Source organism: Eschscholzia californica, unplaced genomic scaffold (genome assembly GCF_041429995.1).
Source record: "Eschscholzia californica isolate CP2 unplaced genomic scaffold, dmEscCali1.0.p SCAF_3, whole genome shotgun sequence".
In the NCBI taxonomy this organism is placed as follows: domain Eukaryota; kingdom Viridiplantae; phylum Streptophyta; class Magnoliopsida; order Ranunculales; family Papaveraceae; genus Eschscholzia; species Eschscholzia californica.
Window position 1 is genome coordinate 19983860 of NW_028238420.1, and position 25212 is coordinate 20009071.

The following is a 25212-nucleotide window of genomic DNA, read 5'->3' on the forward strand; positions in this document are numbered from 1 at the left end:
TAAATGGATTTTGGAGGATAGAGTTTGATTCGTGTTCTTCATCTTAATCCTTTTGGACACTCCAAATATGGATAGGTTAGAAGTACGTTTGAAGATCAATCTCTGTTTTTGACTCAAGGCTTTCTTTCTTGTCAGTTTGATTCATGTTTTGGTTATAGTGGACTTGTTGTCCTCATCCCTTTCGATTGGGATGAACCTATCTTATAGGTTTTTGACCAAGTTTAGAATCTTTTGGTATAGTTTGTTAAACTTAGCACTTATTAACATCTCAATTTAGAAATAAAATTCTTTATTGATTCTCCATAATACTTAGTACAGAGATGATGTTAAAAAACAAGAAAAACGATTAATCTAGAATAGTGCCTAAAGTAGACTTCGATCCCTTTCAGCATCCTTAGCAGTCGAGGCTTCTGCTCCCTCTTGGATCTTGTCTTCCTTAGCCAAATACTCAGTTCCCAGCTGCGCCTGTACATTCACAATGAAAGGGCAATTTTAGGTATTACATACCATAATCTGGGAATTTTACAGTATTTGATAAGTTAACTGTTTATACCTGAATTGGAAGCTACTGTTCCATTCTTTTTGTCCTCCAAGAACTTAGGGCAGTTTCTTTTCCAGTGGCCTATGCTACTGCAGTAGAAACATCTTGACGTAGATTGAATACCTTTGTTTTGAGGTTTAGCAATACGTTTGCCTTTTCCTTTTAACGCGGGTTTCTTCTTCTGCCTCTTGTTCTCTTGAGCCACAAGAATCTTATTCTTTGGCTCCAAGTCCATTGTTAGTCGTTCTGCTGCCTGAAGCATTGCATCAAGTTCCTCTAAAGGCTTGTTCCATCCATTCATCGCATATTCCATCTTAAATAGATTGAACCCTTCATGAAGTGAATAGAGGATCATGTCATTAGCCGCCGATTGGCTAACAGGAGAACCCAGCTCTTCTAGTTTAGCAAAGAGTTCTATCATTTGCCGAACATGAGGACCTACTGGTTTTCCTTTCTCGAGGCGCAGACGCAATAATTTACTGGTTGCATCAAACCTCTCCACTCTCGCTTTGCTTCGGATTGAATCCTCAGTTTTCGGAGTAATGGAGGGGACTTCCATGTTCAGAGGTTTCTCGTTAAGAGTAGCCTCCATGGCTGATAACAACCGAGAAGTCATTGATTCTGGTTCTGCCCTCTTTTGATCATCCTCTTGATGCTCTGTTTCTTTAGCAGTCAGAAAATCCAATTTTGAAAATGGATAGTCTGAGACATTTAGCTTGTTTTTAAACTCTCCATCCAATATTTGAAGTATCTCCCGATTCCTTCCTTCATGGATGTTTTCGTTTAACACCTTCCTTAGGTACGTTCCAAGGTCGAACATGTTTCCTTGTGTCATCTTTAAAACTACATAAAGTAATGGCAAAGTTTTAAAACTCGTTATCGTTTTGAAAAGCATTAGTTTTCCCACATTATTCAATAAAAATCGTCCCCGATCGAATAAGTGATTCCAAGACCCCAGTTCTTCGAAGTAAAGCGGACGAAGGCCCTACCCTTTGACTCCGTCGTTCCGGGTGAGTGAACTACTTCACTGATCATACCTTATGACTCTTGGTTGATAGATTTCATTAATGAATGACTAATCTATCCTTTTGCCTCGAGTATCCAAGACTCTCTTGCTGATCTCGTTGAGTAGAACCATTTAGACGTGTAGGCCTCTTCTATAGGCCTACCCGCATTGTCCCAAGGTAGAGGAGGTACTCTGCGAAGGCCGACCCACCTTCCTCGAACAAGGGCGCAACGAGTGTCTTAATCTGGATAGGCGATTACTCAAGATTACTTTTGGGGACTTTTACGCTAGTCTGGCGTTTGTTATAGTGAACTATTTAGCCTAACTAACATCCACGACATAAAGCGTAAATAAGTAAGTAAATGCGCGCGAGAAAGTAAATCAAGCAGACATGGATCCTAGTATGGCCCCTAACCTAGAAGATCTAATCTCCCTTGGTTTTTTTCTTGTTTCGCCTTTTGGTTCGTCTTGGATCGCCATCTTTGAACCTCCATTGATTTCTCCCACTCGCCTTTGATTTTCATCCTCGAGTTTCTTCAATGGACTCATAGACCCTAAACTCTAATTACAAGACTCTAACGATTCGCAGATCGTATAAACTTGAAATTAAAATTAATTACAAAGCATGCACCCATCCGTGCTTAAAACAAGGATAAGGAAATAAATCTATGGCCATACTAGTTTCCCGCATTCACATCACATGCAATCATATAATATATCAAGGCTAAGAATTATATATGCATGATTATCTTGGGAGATACTTTTGTTGACATCACATGTCACATTGCGGACCTTAAGTCTAAATTCGAAGAATTCAACTAATGGTGCTTTCCGGTTTTATGTTTTTTGATTAAAATCATGTTTTAGAAAAACTCCGTTTTGGGCTCGAGAAAGCCCGGGTCAATTTCGGAAAAAATATTGGTTCGATTCTTAATGATTTCATAAATCAATTTAAAGAGAAATCCGTTTTGGGCTCTTGGATGGCCCGGATTGATTTTGGAATTATTTGGTTGGAATCGGAAAATAATTTTTGGCAAAAACTCCCACTCGAATGATGGTCCCTTTTCGTGGTCCGAAAAGCCTCGAAAAAGCCCGGGACAAGTCCTAGACAAGTCCCGGCCCAAGCCCAAAAAGGGCTCGGACAAGGTCCGGACATAGCACGGCCCATAGGGCCGGCATGTCCTGGCCGAGGCCTATCAAGGCCTGGTCTCGTCCTGGCCGGAGCCAGGACGCTAGTCCATGTACCAGACGCGTTCTAGACGTGTCTGGTACTGGACCGGACCAGCACTAGGTGTCTCGGACTAGTCCGAGACACCCAGAACCTCCCAGACGCGTCTCCAAGACGCGTCTGGTCGAGTGCTCTGGACGCGTCCTAGACGCGTCCAGGAAGCTCCTTCGCAGCTGCTGGTCGCGTCTTAGACGCGACCTGGACGCGTCTTAGACGCGACCTGGACGCGTCTTCAAGACGCGTCCTTAGTAGCTGCTCTGGACGCGTCTTCAAGACGCGTCCAGAAGCTTCTGTCGCAGCTGCTGGTCGCGTCTTCAAGACGCGTCCTTAGTAGCTGCTCTGGACGCGTCTTCAAGACGCGTCCAGAAGCTTCTGTCGCAGCTGCTGGTCGCGTCTTCAAGACACGTCTCAGCAGCTGCTCTGGACGCGTCCAGAGGACGCATCCAGGAGCTTCTGGTCCGGCCAGGAAGCTTCCTGGCCGGACACTAGGGTTTTTCAAAACCCTAGTTTCCAAAAAGAAAATTTTTTTTTTTTTCTTATGCAACTTTAAGTTGCTATTTTCCAATTTTAAAACTTTTCTTAAATTTTTGAAATTCCTTTTAGAACACTTCTAAAATTTTTCAAAACTTTTAGAAACTTTTTAAATTTTTCCAAATTCGTTTTGAGAGTTTCCCAAACTCAAAACTACTCTTTTTAGAACATTTCTAAAATTCCAAATCTTTGTTTTTCAAAAGTTTCCAAAATTTAAAAAACAACTCTTAATCAAACCAATTTTGGATCAAAATCTAGGTTTTTGAAATTTTTCAAAGAACAATTTTGAAATCAATTTTGAAAAATCTTTGAATCCAATTCATAATTAATCAAATTTTATGTTTAAAACCTTTTAAATATAACTATCAACATAATCAAGCATGGATTAGTTTGAAATTCAATGAAATTGAGTCTTTTAAAACACTTTTAATCATCAATTTGATTCTCAATTTGAAAATTTATTGAATCCCATCAAATTATGAGTTTAAAATACTTTTAAAAACATCTTTTAAAATACTTTTATAAACTCAATTTTCAAACTATTAAGCATATTAATTAGTTCGATTCTTAGCAAAGACGAGTTAATGGCAAGAGGCTCTGACGCCACTGTAGGGATTTATACCCTTCTACTAGTGTTTATAGCGGAAATATGACATCTAATGTCTACACTAGTATTCCCAGGATCACATGCAAAACTAGTAATTAATCTAATGGAGATAGTAGATTACCTTAATCGCCTTTCCCTCGAACTAGTTGAATTGATTGAAGAAGACCAAGAGCTTCAAGTGTAGCTCCTCTACTTGGGACACGAGCAATCAATTTGATCTCCCACCTTGTTGTATAGCTAGCACACCAATGGTGGTTGGATAATAAGAAGACCTTCTTCTTGCTTGACTAGAAGATAGCTTGGGAATTAGCTCACTTTCTCCTCTCTACTTGATGTGGTAGAGTAAGAAAGCTTAGAGAGAAATTCCACACCTTATTCTCTGCCCTAAGAGTGTTTATATAGAACCCTAATAAGAATCCACCTCCTTTTAGGTTTCCTAAAACACCCTTTAGAATAAGATTTAGGGAAATAGTCGAAAATAGCAACTATTGGTATTTTCTCAATTCCCTAAGGAGGAGGTGCCCTAACACCACGAAAATTGGCAGATATAATGTTTATTATATCAGCAACTAACCCTCCAAAATTCAGCCCAATCCGAGTCCTAGAAGTACCCGAACCGGTCTAGGCCCAAAAACCCTGTTTTTGGCCTTTTTGTACTATCTTTGCCTAATTCCTTTTTAGGCCTATGAGATATGTTTATGGGACACTCCCATGATTATATCTCACTCCCACTAGTCATATCCTAGATCAATTTGTCACTCTTATGTGTAACCCGTTGTAGGATCCGATCGAAGTTAGCCGCGAATTACTTCGTAATTCGACGATCGTAGTTGGTCTCTAGCTACAACTCTACGATCCCTAAATCAATCGGACTTGATGATCTTCCACATCAATTGTCCTATCCGACAAATTGTTCGCATTGTCACCTTGGTCGAAGGACATCTCCTTCAACTCCTTCACTTCATCCTTGTCTCTACATCTTCAAATTCTTACAACGGACTAGAATACCCTCGGACTTCTTTTTTCCACATCTTCCCCGTCCGGACTCCGAATTGAATACCGTTTTCACCGTCGGACTCGTCATTGACTATACTTGTCATTTTATTTGCTTGAAGTCTTTTTCTCTCATTTTCGGCACATGAAATGATAGTGATGATTCGCTCCCTTTATTCCGATTTTCATGTCTAACTCCAAAATAGGTACCTAACATGAAAAACACATAAAATATTATTGATAACACTCGAAAAGGAATAATTAGTCTAAGTTAGGCTCTCCAAATGTGACATTTTAGTGTCACATCAGTTACCACCAGTAAAGAATGACACTATAAAAGGACGGAACCAAGAATGATACATATCGTCCGATCGGAGATAAAAACGAATTAACGACTAATACACTCGATCATCGATCATCGAATATTCATCACCACTTTCTCTCTCACACAGAGGCGCCAATTAGTCTTCTACGACACTCCCACTTTTGCTATCGTCCTATTCTTTCTATGTGATCGACTAACCAAACATCCATTGAACCATACACGACTGATCAAAAGGAGGTTAACACATATTTCTCTCTCCTGACGACCGCTCACTAAAGAAGACCGACCTACATTGAAATGAGGATGACCTGTCTTAATCTCTCCTACGACTACACATCAAAGGAGGTCGATCTACATTCAAAGGAGGACGACTTATCTTTATCTCTCCTACCACTACACATCAAAGGAGGTTGACCTATATTCAAAGGAGGACGACCTATTTTTATCTCTCCTGACAACCGTTCATTAAGGGTGGACGACTTATTTCTCTCTCCTAAAGACTTCTCATCCAAAGAGGACGACCTACTTTTCTCTCTCCTAGCGACCAAAGCATAAACAAGTGACCTTATCTCTCCTAGAGGTTGGGCCTTCCTTATTTTGCCACATTTACGAGGATCGCCTTAGCCAAGGATAGACCTCATAATCTCTCTCCAATCAAGTCATTCAATTCGTAGAGAGCGAGCTCCGTCCACTCTACGAGCTGTGCCTAAACTCCGACCACCAACCAACCAACGGTAATATTTCCAAGGACATCGTTCACGTACATTTTACTTCTCTTGCAAGCTTACTGTCTTGACCGTCGGAGCCCCCTTACGCCAGCACCATCCTGGTGTCCCAAGGGACTTACAGTCACGTGTGTTTTTGTCTCTTTTTATCACAGGTTAAAGCCCAAAGACGTCGTCGGTGCTCGCAAAAATATTAACTGTTGGAGGTTCAACATTGTTGGAAGTCACTCGAATATGGATTGGTATCGAACCAGGTTTACGACCTGCCAACCCGGTTACAAGGCAAGAGCTGGTATACGAAGCAGGCCTGTGAGGCAGAGCTGGACTCCGAGACAGAGCTGGAATGCGGAAGCTATGCTTATGTCGGTGATTAATGTTATTCGTGTATAATGTCGGTTGTAAAGAGAGTCGGTTGTAGAGAGTTGGTGAGGCGGTGGGATTAGGGTTTAGTGGCTATATAAACTAAACCCTAAGGAGATATAAGTAAGCACAATCTCATGAATCTCTTGTGTAAACTTGTTTGCTTATCATAGTGGAAATCATCACGTCGTTGTCGTCGTGGAGTAGGTCTCACCAACCGAACCACGTAAATCTCTGTGTTATGTTCTTGATTGTTCTTTACTATTCCTATTGCTTGTCTTTGATTACTCGTATTGTTCACATTAAACCCCGATTGGCATAACAGACATGCGGTCAACGCCCAGGTCCAGCTGACTTCTTGACCCGCGATTTCGTACCCTCACAGTTTGGTGCTAGAGGAAGGGGCCCGACTACTAATTACTGAGGTTACCCCAATGGCACAAGAGATACCCAACACTCCACTCGACGTAGCATCCCAACTTGCATTTCTAACAGCTTAAATGCAAGGGAACACGCAAAGGTACAGAGTCGTGGAAGAGGAGAACATCCTGGTCAAAGTCGAGAATCAATTACTACAAGAAAAGATCACGAAGCTGTCTGTAGTCGTACCACCTGGAAGGCCAGTTGCCCCTAGACAGACAGAGCTGAATCTCGAAGAACAGACTGAAAGGACCACCGAAGCAAGGGGCATGGCGAACTAACCAATCCTCCGCTCAACAGCTCCGGACCAGTCAACCAGGACGAAAGTGGGCGGTACTTCAAGCCGACCAGTCACTCAACCAAACCTGGATGACAACCAACATCCAGCAACGCAGACCACGACTGCACTCCACTCCTTTGCTCTTCCTCGCTTACTTACCGTACCTATGTTGGAGGCTAATGGGATTAACATCCCTACACACCCGTACTCCCCTAGAGATAATTCTCTAGAGCAGAGCTTAACTAAAAGGCTAGCAGACCTAGAGGCTTTAGTTACGCGCATACTTGGGGTTCCGACTCCCTTTAAAAAGGTTCTGCCCCAAAGTTATGCCGACTCACCATTTGTAGACGTCATTGCTTTTGTTGAAATGCCCAGAAAGTTTAATTTCCCGAATATGAAGATGTATGATGGTACGCCTGACCCAGCCGACCACATTGCTTCTTACAAGCAACTTATGTTCACCGCTACAATACCAAGAGACCTAAGAGAGGCATGCATGTGTAAGAGCTTCAGCTCTAGCCTCGTTGGCCCAGCCTTGTAGTGGTACACCAATCTTCCTAACAACTGTATTTCATCTTTCGCACAACTGACTGATACCTTTCTTGAGCAGTTCGCTAGTAGCAAGAAGATAGAGAAATTATCTGGCGATCCATACCGAATACAACAGAGGGGAGGCGAGCCTCTTAGAGAGTACGTGGGAAGATTCAACAGGGAGAAGGTGTCGATCCCGTACTGCAACACCGAGAAAGCTGTGGATGCCTTCAGAAAAGGGCTCCTTCATGATGGAGAGTTATACAAAGAGCTGACTAAGTTCAACTGTACGACCCTCGACGATGTGATATCCGAAGCTTGGTTAGAGATAAGGTGGGAAGAAGACTAGACCCACAGAGGTAAGGGGTACTCGTACGACGGTCAATCTAGCGATGAACGATCCAGGACACCTGATCGTAGGCCAGAGCACCGAGGCAACAGAGACCCCTACCCACCTCGGCGCCCGAATCTGAGAGAGAGCAGGAGACCTCTAGATCTTCCAACCAGACGACCTGAGGAGAAGGTCCATGCTCCTCCCAGGGAAAGACTCCCAGAGTACAACCTCAATGTTGAACCCAGCGAGGTAGTGGCCGTGAAGAAAGGTATGGGCAATATCATGAGGTGGCCAGGTAAGACCAAAACTCCAAGCGACAAAAAGGACAACTCCAAGTGGTGTGAATTTCATTCAGATCATGGACATACCACTGGAGATTGTATAGCCCTGAGGTTGGAGGTGGCAGAGCTGTTGAAAAGAGGGCACCTCAAGGACTTGCTAACAGACGAAGGAAAAAAGAACGCTAGCACTTAGGGACGAACAAATGAAGGAGCCCGAGCAGCCAATCCCAACAAGGACATGCTCGATGATCTTTGGAGGTTCAGAAGTAAGCGGAGTCAGCCATTCAGCCCCCAAGAGAAGCGCAAGGATAGCTCATAACCCCGCAACACACTCAACTGATGCTCCGCCACCAGCCTGCACTGATCAGATCATCAACTTCATAGGCAACGAAGTCACAGGGCTCGTCAACCCTCACCATGACGCTCTCGTCCTATCTCTTACAATTGCTAACTTTCTGGTAAAGAGAATTTTAATTGATAATGGATCATCTGATAATGTACTGTTTCGACATGCTTTACATGGTATGGGCTTAGACGAGACAAGCATATGTCGTCGGGCAACCATACTCATTGGCTTTAGTGGCGAATTGAAGCACACCTTGGGGGAAGTATCTCTACCTGTCTACGCTGGAGGACTCAACTTATCGACCACATTCGTGGTGCTGGACTCTCTGTCGGCCTACAACATGATCCTAGGCAGACCATGGATCCACGCAATGAGAGCAGTACCTTCAACATTCCATCAGGTAATACTGTTCCTTACACCTTGGAGAGTTAGGGAGATTAAAGGAGACCAAAGAGCCTCCCGTAATTGTTATAAAAATATAATAAAATCTCCCAAAACCCCTTTATAGCAGTTACAGACCAAACAACCACATAGTCCTGAACCGAACCGGCCTAGCATAGAGGAGCTGGATGAAGTACAAATCCATCCAGACTACCCAGACCATAAAGTACAGGTAGGGTCTATCTTAAATCCTACTCTTAGAAAATAGTTGATAGACTTCCTCACTACACAACACGATTATTTTGCTTGGTCACACGCCGACATGGCAGGCATAGACCCGTCTATTACAACACACAGCTTACAGGTCGATCCAGACCACCCGCCTGTCAGACAAAAGAGACGGAGGTTTGCACCTGAACGTAACAAAGTAATAAATGAAGCAGTAAAAAAGCTACTAGACATTGGGTCTGTCAGGAAAGTCCACTACCTTGACTGGTTAGCCAATGTTGTGGTCGTAAAAAAGAAAAACGGGAAATGGAGGGTGTGCATTGACTTCAATGATCTAAACAAGGCATGCCCAAAAGACTCATTCCCTTTACGCCACATAGATATGCTAGTAGATGCAACTGCTGGCCATGAGTTTCTCAACTTCATGGATGCCTTCTCGGGGTACAATCAAATTCTTATGCACCCCGAAGACAAGAAAAAACCTCTTTCACAACAGAGAGAGGCATCTTTTGTTATAAAGTTATGCCATTCGGACTAAAGAATGCAGGAGAAACTTACCAAAGGTTAGTCAACAAAATGTTCGCCAATATGCTCGGTGAGACAATAGAGGTGTACATTCATCTTTGGATACCCCGAAGGAACGCCAAAGTGAAGGAGCACTTCCAGCCCCGGAGGAAGAGGTCCGCCCTCACCTCCTCACCTGGCCGAAATACGTAAGCACTTCCAGCCTTGGAAGACTCCCCTCACCTTCTCGACAGACCCAAGTACGACAAGACATCCAACCCTAGATAAACAGGTCCGCCCTCAAATCCTCGACAAACCTCCTCCTATATATCCGTTGGAGAGACATTACAGTCATTCAAGATGACCGTACCTCGGATATATCCGTTCGGGGGTTACGAAATCAATATTAATAGTGACAACCCATGCGTTATCTCCAATAAAGATGACAACTCATCACCGGGTAACAGTCAATCCAAGACACTATAAAAGGACGGAACCAAGAATGATACAGATCATCTGATCGGTGACAAAAATACTCATCATTGAATTACCGACTAAGACACTCGATCATCGATCATCGAATGTTCATCACCACTTTCTCTCTCACACAGAGGGACCAATCAGTCGTCTACGACACTCCCACTCTTGCTATTGTCCTATTTTTTTTTTCTATGATCGACTAACCAAACATCCATTGAACCAGATACGACTAATCAAAAGGAGGTTGACACATATTGTTCTCTCCTGACGCCCGCTCACTAAAGAAGGTCAACCCTGCATTCAAATGAGGACGACCTGTCTTTATCTCTCCTACGACTACACATCAAAGGAGGTCGACCTGTATTCAAAGGAGGACGACTTATCTTTATCTCTCCTACGACTACACATCAAAGGAGGTCAACCTGTTTTTATCTCTCCTGACAACCGTTGATCTAGGGAGGACGACCTATTTCTCTCTCCTAAAGACTGCTCATCCAAAGAGGACGGCCTACTTTTCTCTCTCCTGACGATCAAAGCATAAGCAAGTGACCTTATCTCTCCTAGAGGCCAGGCCTTCCTTATTTTGCCACATTTACGAGGATCTCCCTAGCCAAGGAAAGACCTCATAATCTCTCTCCAATCAAGTTAATAAATTCGTAGAGAGCGAGCTTCGGCTACTCTATGAGCGCACTAAACTCCGACCACCAACCAACCAACGACAATATTTCCAAGGACATTGTTCACGTACATTTTACTTCGCTTGCAAGCTTACTGAATTGACCGTCGGACCCCCTTAGGACGACACCACCCCGGTATCCCAAGGGACTTACGGTCACGTGTGTTTTTGTCTCTTTTGTCACACGTTAAATCTCAAAGACGTCGTCAGTGCCCGCAAGAATATTAACAGGTGGAGGTTCGACATCTGGTGAACGACCCGGTCTAGCTGACTTCTTGACCCGCGATTTCGTACCCTCACAATACTAAAATGACATTTTTAGTCTTTTATATTAATAAAGTCTCTATTTTATTCAAACGTGGTCAAAGTTACATTTTTATATTGTTTTATTAACAATTTGACCTTCCTATTCTTAAGTTACCAAAGTCACACAAGTGTAAATAATTTTTGACAACAAAAGGATACGAATATAATTTTGACAACATAAAGGTAAAAAATGTATTTTGGACAGCATAAGGGTGAAAATGTAATTTTAGCAACATAAGGGTATAAATGTCATTTTGACTACATAAAGAGTAAATAAAAGCTCTTCATTGCATATTATATTCGTAGCAGTTAGTTGTCAACCAAATAGCAGCGCTTGTAATTCCCCGGAATAGTAACAACAAAACCACAGAACTCTCATTTCCACTGAATAAATTTCATGGAAGACTTTCCATGGAACCCTTTTATTTCCTAAAATCAGAAACAAAGTTAGAGAGATAAAGAGGGAAAAAAACATTCTAAACCCTAGAAATCATAAGAAAAATATCTCTTGAAACTTTTGATACATCTTCCATGGGACGTCCAAAGTAACTTTTTTCATTCATTAATCCCCCCCCAAGAGAAGTAAACACATTGTAAACCCTAGAAATTAGTTAATTTTCAGCCCTAAAGCATATTTTTCATCACTTTGAAACATATTAGGCTTGTTCTTCGTGTTTTTAGGGTTTAGTGATTAGAAGAAATCAAGAAATCAAAGTTTTGGAAAAGAAGATGAAGAAAAGAAAAAAATACTTGGAAGGAGTTTAGATCCATAGAAAAGATTTTGTTGAAGTTTATAAAAGTTCCTTCTAAATTCTTTTATGAGATCTTCCAAACATTTATTTTTTTTAACTTAATTTAAAATTCGAAGCTCCATAGCAACAAATAGTGTAAGAGGCAGTTGAGGCAGTTTCCAAAAGGAGACGTTATAGGATATTGGCGGTTTAGTTTTGTTGTAGGCGGTTTCAAGCCAAAGCCAATAGGCGGTTTCATGGCATCAATTGGATTGAGGTCGGTTTCTTTGGTTTCTAAATTTTGGCTACAGGGCTTCCCATTCCTATTATGGTCAGTGGATAAAAAGCTATATATAGGGGTTTTGTGTATTGGTAATCAACATCAACATCAAACACAACAACTCTTCTTTCGAGAGAGCTAGAGAGAGAGAGAGATCAAGTGAGAGAGAATATTTGTTCATAGTCTTGAGCGGTGTTTAATTTCTCAGTCGTCGAAGATCTAGTATAGAAGGTTAATTTCTATACGGTACCATCTTGGGACGAACTTGCGGGTTGTGTGAGTCGTCTTCATCTATCCTTCAATAAAGATTTCTTGTTCGCGCGAGGACGTAGGCTTGTCGAACCTCGTTAGTTCTGTTTGCATATTTAGTTTTTGGCATAGCTTTTCGATTAATCTTCATAATTAGATCAATTTCTAGGATAGGTTCGATAGCTTACGCGACTTTTAGTTCTAACAATTGGTACCAGATCCTTGTTGAGATTGAACGAAGAGAAGATGGGATCGAGAAGTGGTACGGTCAAAGTAGGGAAATATGAGATAGAGAAGTTCAATGGGAAAAATGATTTTTCTTATTGGCGGATGCAGATGAAGAATCTGTTAATCTCGCAGAAATTACACAAGACGTTGACATGAAAGAAACCAGGAGATATGTCAAATGAGGATTGGGAGGAGTTAGATCTCGAAGCACGGGCAACCATTATGTTGTGTCTTGAGAGGGACGTGGCGTTCCTAGTAGACGGAGAAACAACGACAGCGGGTGTGTGGTTAAAGCTAGAAAGCAATTTCATGACGAAAATTTTAACGAATCGGGTCTACTTAAGTTCCAAATTATTTACATGTAGAATGGAAGAACGTTCTTCTATTGAGGAATATGTGAATAGGTTTGACAGAATTATCTCAGATTGGAAGGATATTGATGTTAAGGTTGAGGATGAGGACCAAGCCCTCATACTGTTACTTTCATTACCTAAATCTTATGAGAACCTTGTTCAAACTTTGATGCTTGTTGGTGATATTCTAAGCACGGAAAAGACGAAAAATTCGTTATTAGCGGATGACCTTCGTAAGGTTGCTACTAGCGGCATGACGTTGGGTGGAGTAGACAAGGATCAAGCATAAGGGTTGTTTGCAACGAGGGGTAGGAGTAATGAAAGGGGAAAGGGAAAGGGCAAGAAATCTAGAGGCTCTTTCAAGAAAACGTGCTTTAGTTGTGGTGAGCTTGGCCACTTTCAAGCGGCTTGTCCAAAGAGAAAGTTGAAGCAAAAAAACAAAGGCTACAAGGGGAAACAAGAGATGCAAGATGCGGGATATGTGTCAGAAGACCCTGACGAATGCTTCTCCGTAACAGAGGTGTCTGAGAAGATCTCCGATAAGTGGATGCTTGATTCAGGGGCGTCACATCATATGTGTCCAAATAGGGAGTGGTTTACTACCTATAGGAGTATAGATGGTGGTACAGTTATACTGGGTGATGATAGTACATGTAAAACTGTGGGACTCGGAACAATACGTATCAAGATGCACGATGGAGTGGTGAGAACATTGACGGACGTAAGACACATACTCGGTTTGCGGAAAAAATTAATTTTCCTCGGTGTGTTAGAGAGGAATGGCTGTAAGATAATTATAGAGAAGGACTTCATAAAAGTCGTTAAGGGTTCTTTGGTGGTAATGAGAGGTACTCGTTACGGTAATTTGAACAAACTTTTGGGGACAACAATTACGGGAGATGTAGCAGTAGGAAACAGTGGAAGGGATCCAACGACTAGTACGAGGGTTTGGCATATGCGTCTTGGGCATATGTCAGAAAAGGGTCTATCTTTGATGTGCGGGAAAGGCTTGTTGAAGGACATGAAGAAGCCTTGCATGGAGTATTGTGAGCATTGTGTGTCCGGGAAGGCACACAAGGTGACGTTCTCTACAAGCAAGCACAGGAGCAAAAGGGTATTAGACTACGTACATACCGATGTCTGGGGACCGGCAAAGTTAGCTTCCAAGGGTGGTTCCAGGTATTTTGTTACATTCGTTGATGATCATTCGAGATTCGTCTGGCTTTATTTTCTGAAGCATAAGAATGATGTATTCAACACGTTCTTGGTGTGGAAAGCAATGGTTGGGTCGAAAGCTGAAGACGTTAAGATCGGATAATGGGACCGAGTACACGAATGGGGCATTCAAGGAGTTTTGTGATCAGAAAGGCATTGTGAGGCATTGGACAGTAGTAAACACACCTCAGCAGAATGGAGTCGCAGAGAGATTGAACCGTACACTACTTGAGAAGGCGAGATGTATGCGCTCCAATTCGGGATTAGGCGTAGAATGGTGGGCAGAATCTGTTGCTACAGCTTTTTATATTGTGAACAGGTCTCCGCATTCTTCTTTAGATGGCGGCATACCTTACGAGGTGTGGTCAGGTGAACATGCAGATTACGGGAGACTTAAGGTTTTCGGTTGTACGGCCTATTACCATGTTAAAGGTAACAAACTTGACAATAGAGCAAAGAAGGCAATTTTCTTAGGATATGCTACAGGATTCAAGGGTTATCGACTATGGTGTACGGAAGACAAGAAGTTAGTAATCAGCAGAGGTGTGGTGTTTGATGAGTCGTCTATTGTAGATATGACGAAAGCTACGGTGCCTAGTTGTAGTGATGTCGGGTCTACTAAAGCTCAAGTAGTGGAAGTAGAAGCTGAAGACCAACGGGTTTCTAGGAATCATGATCAGGTAGAGCATCAGGATAATACTCAGGATGAGGAAATTGATGAACCCGATCATGAGGAGGTTCAAGGGGAAGGTACACAAGTTTTACAACAACAGCAGCAGGATGTTTCGGTACACACTAGGCCGAAACGGTTATATAAGCCGGTACAGAGGTTAGGGTCAAACAAACCTCTTAGGCATTACGGGCAGGCAAATGTGGTTGAATATGCACTCTCGGTGGAAGACGACGAGTCGGTCACTTTCAAACAAGCTATTACTGCGGAGGAAAGAGAGAGTTGGTTGGTTGCTATGCAAGAAGAGATGGAGTCTCTTCACAAAAACAAGACATGGGAGATTGTCCCATTGCCCGAAGGTAAGTCTGTTATTGGTTGTAAATGGGTGTACAAGAAGAAAGAGGATTCTTCCGAAATCAATAGTACAAGGTATAAGGCAAGACTAGTGGTTAAGGGTTATGCACAGAAAGAAGGGGTTGACTACAATGAGATTTTCTCACCGGTCGTGAAACATACTTTTATTTGGGTGCTATTGAGTATTGTTGCTCACAGTGATCTTGAGCTGGAACAACTCGATGTTAAAACCGCCTTCTTGCACGGTGATTTGGAAGATGAAATTTATATGGCTCAACCTAAGGGATACAAGGTTGAGGGTAAAGAAAATCAAGCATGTCATTTGAGGAAGTATCTTTACGGATTGAAACAATTCCCTCGCCGATGGTACAAACGATTTGATTTTTTCATGCTAAAGCATGGTTTTCGCGGAAGTGACTATGATTGTAGTGGATACATCAAGAAGCTTCGCGAAGGTGACTTTATTTATCTCCTTTTGTATGTGGATGACATGCTTATTGCTTCTCGAAGCATGGTGGAGATAGATAAGTTGAAATCTCAACTCAGTCAAGAGTTTGAGATGAAAGACAGGGGCGCTGCAAAGAAAATACTGGGAATGGAGATTAAGAGAGAGTGGTCAAGTAAGAAACTTTACTTGAATCAGAAAGGTTACATCGAACGAGTAGTTTCTCGGTTCGGGATGCAGAATGCGAAGCCAGTGTCAACACCTTTTGCACCACAATTCAGGCTTTCGGGAAGACAATCTCCCACTACTACGGTGGAGAAGGATCATATGGACCATGTACCGTATGCTAGTGCAGCTGACAGTTTGATGTACGCTATGGTGTGTACTTGTCCGGATATGTTACAGGCGGTCAGTGTGGTTAGTAGGTTTATGGCAAACCCGGGAAGGACACATTGGGAAGCTGTGAAGTGGGGCTTGAGGTACTTGAAGGGTACCGTTGATACGGATTTGTGCTTTGGTGGAGACACATGTCAGGTAAGCGGTTATGTTGACTCGGATTATGCTGACGATCAAGATAGAAGACGATCTACTACTGGTTATGTATTTAAGGTACATGGTCCTCCAGTTAGTTGGCGATCGATGTTACAATCTACAGTTGCGTTATCTACTACGGAGGCCGAGTATATGGCTATGGTCGAGGGTGTGAAGGAAGCATTGTGGTTGTGGGGTCTTCTGGATGATCTAGGGATTAAGCAGGAGTGCGTAGATGTATGGTGTGATAGTCAAAGTGCGATCCACTTGGCGAAGAATCAGGTCCATCATGCTCGTACTAAGCATATCGATGTCAGGTATCACTTTGTACAAGATGTCATAGAGGAAGGTGATGTATCTCCCATGAAAGTACACACAGATGAGAATCCCGCGGACATGTTGACTAAAGTGGTGACGTGTAGCAAGTTTCAGCATTGCTTGGAATTGCTACAAATCAGCTCGTGTTAAGTTGCCCGAAAGGGCGTAACGGCGACAAGAGAAAAACTTTATGTGAAGGGTTGGTAGAACTACGGTAGGCTTGATCCTATAAAAGGGTACGTAGACAGCCATGGTCATATGGTGCAGTCGGATGAAGTTACAAGAAGCAGATATATCTTACAAGGAGTATCCTGTTGTTCGTCCAAAATTTGAGGTGTATCAAATTGTGTACGAGGTGGAGAATTGTAAGAGGCAGTTGAGGCAGTTTCCAAAAGGAGGTAGTATAGGATATTGGCGGTTTAGTTTTGTTGTTGGCGGTTTCAAGCCAAAGCCAATAGGCGGTTTCATGGCATCAATTGGATTGAGGTCGGTTTCTTTGGTTTCTAAATTTTGGCTACAAGGCTACCAATTCCTATTATCGTCGGTGGATAAAAAGTTATATATAGGGGTTTTGTGTATTGGTAATCAACATCAACAAAAAACACAACAACTCTTCTTTCGAGAGAGCTGGAGAGAGAGCAAGTGAGAGAGAAATTTTGTTCATAGTCTTGAGCGGTTTTTAATTTCTCGGTCGTCGAAGATCTAGTAGAGAAGGTTAATTTCTATACGGTACCATCTTGGGACGAACTTGCGGGTTGTGTGAGTCGTCTTCATCTATCCTTCAATAAAGATTTCTTGTTCGCGCGAGGACGTAGGCTTTAAGCCGAACCTCGTTTGTTTTGTTTGCATATTTAGTTTTTGGCATAGCTTTTCGATTAATCTTCATAATCGGATCAATTTCTAGGATAGCTTCGATAGCTTCGGCGACTTTTAGTTCTAACAAATAGAAATAAAAAAGTCAATCTCAGTTGACCAATTTTCTAAAAAAAAACTTTATTCCTCCGAAATTTTTCGCTATTCTTCAAAGTTGCGGGAAATAAAAATAAGATGAGACTCTTTTTCAAATTTAGAGTGAAAATCTAAACATGCCATGTCATCTGTAGGCATATGCTCGGGCAGTAATAAGGCTAAATTACATTTTCCAAAAGTAAGGTGACATCAAAACCAACAACTTTTGGAAAAATTCCTGTGTTAAGTTCAATTGAGATTTCTTCCTCAGATAACAGTATTGAAGTTCATAACTATTCAAGGCTCGTTAGAACTTCAATTTTCATTTCTCCTTTTTCTTGTCATTTTCTTTAAAAAGTTTTGATTACATAAGTTTCTGGGACCTGTTATGAAATAGGATATCTTAGTTAATTGTAGATTAATTGTTGGGTTCGCTACAATAATTGTAGTCAAAGGGAGTGGTTGCAAAAAGGGTGGTTGACACTTGGTATTTTAAATGAAATAAAATACTGAGTACATTTGTTTGCATTGAATTAGAGATTAGGACGGGTTTATTTTATAGTGATTATTATGAATTCGAGGTCAAGTTCGGTAGACGGTAGACCCATGAACAAGACGAAGCATCTATGGTCAAATAATGAATGCTAGTTCTTCTTTGAAGCACTTTTAATATTGCAATTTTGAGACAACGGTCTGTAGAGCATCAAGTCTCCAAATGAAAAACTCATAGTAGTAGTACCTGTTGTTTTCTCAAAGTTTTACAAAAAAGATTCTAATATGTCACACTTGAAGGGTATGCTAACTCTACAAAGAATTTTTGACAAGATTTTTGGCACGATGAGTCACACAAATAAAATTGAGTTTTAAGGGGATGCATTTAATTCTAAGATGTCCTAAGAAGAAGTTTAATATTTCAGATTTTTTTAACGATCTCAGTTGTGCACTCAATATTAAAAACAAAAATATTTCTTAAAGTTACACTAAAAATGTCTTTTGAGATGAGGATTTCAATACTATTATCTGAGGAAGAAATCTCAATTGAACTTAACATATGAATTTTTTTTTAAAGTACTGCACTAGAGATGTCTTCTGAAATGAGGATTTCAATACCGTCATCTGAAAAAGAAATCTCAATTGAAACTTAACATATGAAACAATTAGAATTTCTCTTTTGAATTGGACCCGTAATTTTAAGGCCCAAAATAGGAAGGAGTCCCAATCTTAAATATTAATCCAAAAAAACCCACTCTGTAAAATACCCTATTATCCCCCGTTACACAAATTGGTCTTCGTAGTATCCCCCTGCCCTTTCTCACCCAAAATTTCCACCTACCAAGCCAGGGGTAAGGACGAAAATGTTCTCTCTCTTCCTTTAATTTACTAAACCTCAAACCAGTTACATCTTCTCATTCTCTCTCTACATTTATCTCAAACCATTTACAGAAGCTTCTTATCTCTCTACATTTCTGGGGAATCTTTATAATCTGCTTCTTTTCTCTCGAAAAGTCTCCAAAAAACCCTAAGGATTTTCGTGGATCTGATAGGACATATTAGGGTTTGAGTAGCCGAGCCAAAGTTAATCGCCATCTTGAAAGAGTTCGAGGTGCATCGGTGGAAAACTTCGAGGGAAAATCTTTGTTTTGTTATTCTTTTTTTTTTTACATTTTGGGTAAAAATTTTGTTTTGTTGTGAACATTTTGTTGTAAGTTTTTGGTCGAAAACTTTTTTCACCACTAATTATAATTTGTTTGCATATTTTGGATTGCTCTAAGTCGATTTTTATTTCATAACCGGATGCATTTTCGTAGTTGGTATTAGTCCTTTTATTAATGTCGTTAACATATCTAAAAATGTTTTAGTATTTCATTTGGGTTCTTAATGTTGATAACTCTTCACAACATTGAGGGTTACTCGGTTGCATATTATTCGTTGATTTCAGTAAATTATGTTTTGTTGTTAAATCATGAATATTAGGGAAATATTTAGTTGTTGATGTTCTTCTTTATTGTTAAGCAAATTTGGTATTTCAGAAATATTGAGGAGATCTCTCAAAAAATTTGACCGTGTTTTCATAAAAAAAAAATTTGGGAGAAATAAGCATGAAAGTTTGTCTCTCTTTCAACTTTTTGGTTCGATTTGTTTTCTTATGGAAATTTGCTTTTGATTTTTCAAAATATGTCTTTAGCATTTCTTCGTCTGCAGACCACACTACAAAAACACGTCACAATTATAACAGCCGTAACCGTTACAAATAGCCCGAAAGGCCGTTACAAAAAGCCGTTATAAAAAGTCCCGTTGCAAATACAGTTGTAACGGCCTGTAGCCGTTACAATTCCACTTTTTATAACGGCTTTGTGTGGATTAGCCGTTATACAAGAGCTCATCAAACTGGCGGGAAAAATGAAGGAGCCAAATTTGCATGCCTATATGTAACGGCTTCAGCACAAAAGGCCGTTACAAATGTTACTATTTGTAACGGATTTAAAACTTTGGCCGTTACAAATAGCTCATTTCTGAAGAAAAAAAATTGTTAAATTTTGTGGTATCCAGCTGCAAATATTTTACAGCTTTTACTGTTGTCCTATTTGAAATTCAGAAAACTGAAACAAGATAACTCATACTAAAACAAATTATCAAACAACACACATTATATTGATTTCGTACTCTTAATATTGATTTCATATATATATATATATAAAACACTTCATAGTACTTCCTAAACACATAAATGTAAGAACTAAACTAAAAAGAAATTATTCAAATTAACCGAAACATTAGTAAATATATGCTAGTTCGATTAAGCTCCAACGATCTCAAATTTTCTTGTCCTTCTCATCCTGAAAAAGGAATAAAAGAAAAAGAGAATTAATATTTAATGCTACGAGTATAAGAGATAACCATATCGAGTATAAGAGGTAACACTAATTCGATTAAGCTCTAATGTTTCAAATCCAGCATCAATAAATTAGAAAATGCTAGTTACAAATCAATAAAACATAACAGTCTAGAGTATAAGAGACTGTGTAGTTGATCTCGGTCTCGGTCAAGACAACATGTATTTAATAACTAATAAGTTTAATAACTAGTAGTACCAGTTCTTTTGACTCTAATGCTACGAGTTTGAGTTAGGAAAGTTTGGTGGATCCTACGAAATGAACTCAAGGTCGACTGTTGTAGGACTCTTGTCTGATTTCCCTAATGGTTGTTTATCTCATATCTCATTCGGTTATATTATCAGGCAATAAGGTTTATGAGGTAATAAAAAGTCGTTGGTTTTGTAATAGAAAGCAGAACAAGAACATGAAAGCAGAACAAGTTTATATACTTTACCATGTCATGTTGAGTAATTCCCACTGTGATACGCACCACAAGGTCGATCTCAGCTTCCATGGGCTTCATTATAGTTGCTACTGCAAATGGTGAGGGTACATATCAGAACCTCCGTATTAGAATACACGTTCAGCACATATAAATTAATAAGCAATTGAACCTTGTTTTCTTAACTGACTCGGCAATTGTGTTTCTAACCTAATAATTATCAGTTATCTAATAGATGGATAAAAGCTTACCTAGATTGTGAAGATTCTGAAGTAGGTGGTTGTCGTTGTTGGTTCAAGAGTGCCATCAATGCAACCATATCTCTAGCTTGTCTCTCTATCGTTTCACGCATCGTAGTGTGGTCTTCCCTAAGCTGATCAACTTCCTTTCTGAGTTTGCCATTTTCGTTTTGAAGATTCGTAAGGCCACCAGAACTTGGCTTTTTAAAACTCGCCTTCTGAGGTGTTCTCACTTCGCCGTTGCTCCAAACCTCCATCCAACTTCTTCTGTTAATGTTAAACACTTGATATGATTAACCAAAAGCACGTTATATGAACTAAAAACATTAATTAAGTTTAGAGTTAATTCCTATATGGCCCCCTACTTTGTGACCAGCTTCCTTTATGGCCCCCTTTTTTTCGTAAATTCAAATATGGCCCCCTATTTTCAAGTAAATGTCCTAATTGTCCTTCTTATTTATAATTTTTCAAAATAAAATTAAATACAATCCACCTCATTTCCACCTCACCTCTATCTCCACCTCACATGTCTCTCCACCTCACCTCTCTCTCTCCACCTTTCTTTCTCTCTCTCTCCACCTTTCTTTCCCTCTCTCTCTCCACTTTTCTTTCTCTCTCTCTCCACCTTTCTTTCTCTGTCTCTCTCCCACTTCGTCTTCCCCGGCAAGGTCGCCGGCCGGAAAATTTTCCGGCCGGCGACCTTAAAAAAAAAAAAAAAAAAAAAAAAACTCTCGTCTCTCTTTCTCTCAAAAGATTCCGGCGAAGGGGTTACCCTTCGCCGGAATCTGTTGAACCAGACCGGTCTGGTTCAACAGAACAGACCGGTCTGGTTCAACAGAACAGACCGGTCTGGTTCAACAGACCTTCAGATCTGAAGGTCTGTTCGGAACAGACCTTCAGATCTGAAGGTCTGTTCGGAACAGACCTTCAGATCTGAAGGTCTGTTGTCTGTTCCGAGCAGACCTTCAAATCTGAAGGTCTGTTCCGAGCAGACCTTCAGATCTGAAGGTCTGCTCTGCTCGGAACAGACCTTCAAGGGTCTGTTCGAGCAGACCCTTTGAAGGTCTGCTCGGAACAGACCTTCAAGGGTCTGTTCCGAGCAGACCTTCAAAGGGTCTGCTCGGAACAGACCTTCGAAGGTCTGTTCCGAACAGATTCCGGCGAAGGGTAACCCCTTCGCCGGAATCTTTTGAGAGAGAGAGAGAGATGAGAGTTTTTTTTTTTTTTTTTTTTTTAAGGTCGCCGGCCGGAAAATTTTCCGGCCGGCGACCTTGCCGGGGAAGACGAAGTGGGAGAGGTTGAAAGAGAGAGACAGAGAAAGAAAGGTGGAGAGAGAGAAAAAGAAAGGTGGAGAGAGAGAAAGAAAGGTGGAGAGAGAGAGAAAGAAAGGTGGAGAGAGAGAGGTGAGGTGGAGAGACATGTGAGGTGGAGATAGAGGTGAGGTGGAAATGAGGTGGATTGTATTTAATTTTATTTTGAAAAATTATAAATAGGAAGGACAATTAGGACATTTACTTGAAAATAGGGGGCCATATTTGAATTTACGAAAAAAAGGGGGCCATAAAGGAAGCTGGTCACAAAGTAGGGGGCCATATAGGAATTAACTCTTAAGTTTAATTAAAACTTTACGACTAAATTTGCCGTGTATTAGTTAACATAATTTCCATCACTTCTTAATCTAGTTGTCTTGAAAACTTGAAATCTACTAGCCACAGTGCCATGCTTCTTTTTATACTGCAATGTAAAAAGTAAATGAAAATCATCATTTTAGGTACGATATGTAATCGAATTGAACAAAAAAACTTAAATGAAACTGAAAATGCTACCTCATTGCGATAATTTCCATCACTTCTTAATCTAGTTGTCTTGAAAACTTGAAATCCACTAGCCACAGTGTCATGCTTCTTTTTATACTGCAATGTAAAAAGTAAATGAAAATCATCATTTTAGGTACGATATGTAATTGAATTGAACCAAAAAGCTTAAATGAAACTGAAATGCTACCTGATTGCGATATTGAGCCCTAGATTTTCGCTCCGAGTTTTCTAAGTAAAAGACTATTGAATTTTTTAGTGTTTAATCTAGATATCTAAAATGAAGCATCAAGATTCAGAATCTATAAGCATCAAGATTCAGCCAAAAACAAATATTTTGAAATCTAAGTTGTTAATTCGGACCTAAAGTCAGATTTGACTTCATAAACAGAACAACATAAAGAACAATGACAAAAGCTACTGAAGTTGTAACATTAAGAAACGGATTGTTCTCTATCTTTTCCGAGATTTTCGACTTGTTTTCATCAAATGTATTCTTCTTTGTCATACTTATGCTTAATTTGGTAAAGCAACCAAATACAAATAGCCAGCAACAGTATAGATTTAATCATCACATGATGAAACACTAACGAAATTGTTATAATCTGTACATTATGCCTAGATGGTAGGAGATGTTGTGCTCTTGTCTCTCTAATGCCTTTCAATCAAGTAGCTAAGTGTTTAAGTCAACCAATATCACATGGTCGTGCTAAGTGAGATATGAGGAGTTGATATTTTGATTTGGGTATGAAGATTTGAAGCTACTAATTAATACACTATAGAGTGATTCAATAGCAAGAAGAAGAATTGGGGAAGAAAAGGTATTGTTGTTAAAACATCCATTAAAAGGAAGTATAATACAAGATCGAACATTAATCAGTCTACTGATTAAAAGCATGTCTATGAAAGGAAACAAGCTATTCAGAATCAACTATTCAGAATCTATAGTCATATCTGACTTCGAAAATAGAACAATATAAAGAACCAAAACTTTGAAACAGCTACATACAGTTCAACCGTATCCTTGGGAGAGAAAGTGAAGAACCCAAAGAGAGACAGAGAGATCAAACCCCCTTCTTGCTGGTTTGGTGTAGATTTGAGAAGTCTCCCTATCAGAAATCCCTAAAAATCAAAGAATAATCAGTGTTAGAAAAAAATAACTGATTAAGGGATCCGATCATCAACAACTAGCATATCAAAAGCCATTACTGGTTTACTGATTCTATAAGATCTAATCTATTTATTATAAAACCCTAGTTGCCCTGCATAAATTCTTGAGAGAGATAGTTCAAACTCACCAGAATCGGCAGAAAAAACTCACGAGAAATCCTTGCTCTCACTCCTCCTTGCTGGTGTTGTGGGATTGATTCCTCCTTGCTGGTGTGGTGGGATCGATTCCTCCTTGCAGTTGTTCTTTCTCTCTCTCGCTTTCTCTCTCTCTCTCTCTCTGCAAAAACGAACGGGAAAAAGAGGGAACAGTTCCTGATTTTAGAAATTAGGGCTTAAAGATGTTATAACGGCCAGAAAATAGCAAGGCCGTTAAAACTACACGATATTGTAACAGCTTGGTCTCCGTTATAACACAAAGTCCTAGCGTTGTACTATTAAAACTTTTTTGTAACAGAGTTATTTTACAAAGGCCGTTACAATAACAAAAATGTACGCGCCAGCTTCCGCGCCAACTCAATTGGGTTATTTATAACGGCTACCTAAGGGACAAGCCGTTATATATAAGCCAAGTTTTATAACGGCAAGCTGACAACCGTTATATCTGACTTATTTGTAACGGCTTACGTCACAGTCGTTACAAATAGGCGTTACAAAAGGGCCGGATTTTTGTAGTGCGATTTAGAAAGATGGTGACACTTTTCTATCAGTTAGTTGCAAAGGCATAGATTTTATGAACATTTACATAAATGTTTTAGTACAAAGGGTTTATCATTTAGCATTATATGTTTTACCTATTTGTGATTGCTTTGAGTTGGTTTTTAGTTGTTGTGAACATTTTTGTAAATGTTTTAGATTAACTTGGTTGGTTACATTTTTTTTGGTTGGTACCAGTCCTTTTACATTTATTGTGAACTTTTTTAAACATATTTTAGTATCTCATGGTGCCTCTTAATGTTGATAACTTTCACAGCATTGAGAAATATTCGGTTGCATATTCTCCATTGGTTTCAGTAAATTTTATTTTATTGTGAATATTTTAAGAAATATTATAGTCTAGTTTTGCAAGGTGAGTTGTTTGGTGGAAAATATTTTTCAGCAATTAAAGTTATTTGTTTGCATATTTATGATTTCTCTAAGTTGGTTTTTAATAGTTGTAAACATTTTTTACTATGTTTTATGCTAAATTGGTTGGATGCATTTCTTGGGCTGGTATTAGTCCTTTTACATTTGTTGTGAACAAATTTAAAAATGTTTTATTATTTCATG

At 40.1% G+C, this 25212-nt stretch overlaps 1 protein-coding gene and 2 long non-coding RNA genes across 4 annotated transcripts in view; all 3 read right to left on the reverse strand.

Annotated features, from left to right (window-relative positions):
- Positions 1 to 25212, reverse strand: part of LOC147548924 (uncharacterized) — a 53514-nt gene that overhangs the window by 4506 nt on the left and 23796 nt on the right. The gene's annotated exons all lie outside the window — the stretch shown is intronic.
- LOC147548925 (uncharacterized) lies at positions 274 to 2973 on the reverse strand. Its single transcript, XM_086666112.1, has 2 exons — positions 554 to 2973; positions 274 to 465 (listed from the first exon to the last, which is right to left on the reverse strand). The coding sequence occupies exons 1-2, from the start codon at positions 1434 to 1436 to the stop codon at positions 449 to 451; spliced, it is 900 nt and encodes a 299-aa protein (XP_086522238.1). The 5' UTR covers positions 1437 to 2973; the 3' UTR covers positions 274 to 448.
- On the reverse strand, positions 22326 to 24231 carry LOC147548926 (uncharacterized). Of its 2 annotated transcripts, XR_015238552.1 has the most exons (5): positions 24075 to 24231; positions 23786 to 23898; positions 22967 to 23019; positions 22789 to 22875; positions 22326 to 22696 (listed from the first exon to the last, which is right to left on the reverse strand). It is a non-coding gene; the product is annotated as an uncharacterized LOC147548926 (long non-coding RNA). The 2 variants fall into 2 exon arrangements; XR_015238553.1 differs by lacking the exon at positions 22967 to 23019.

What these genes read in the sequence shown, in the direction of transcription:
- LOC147548925 (XM_086666112.1), bottom strand. Translation starts at nt 1,436, where the DNA reads ATGCTTTTCAAAACGATAACGAGTTTTAAAACTTTGCCATTACTTTAT.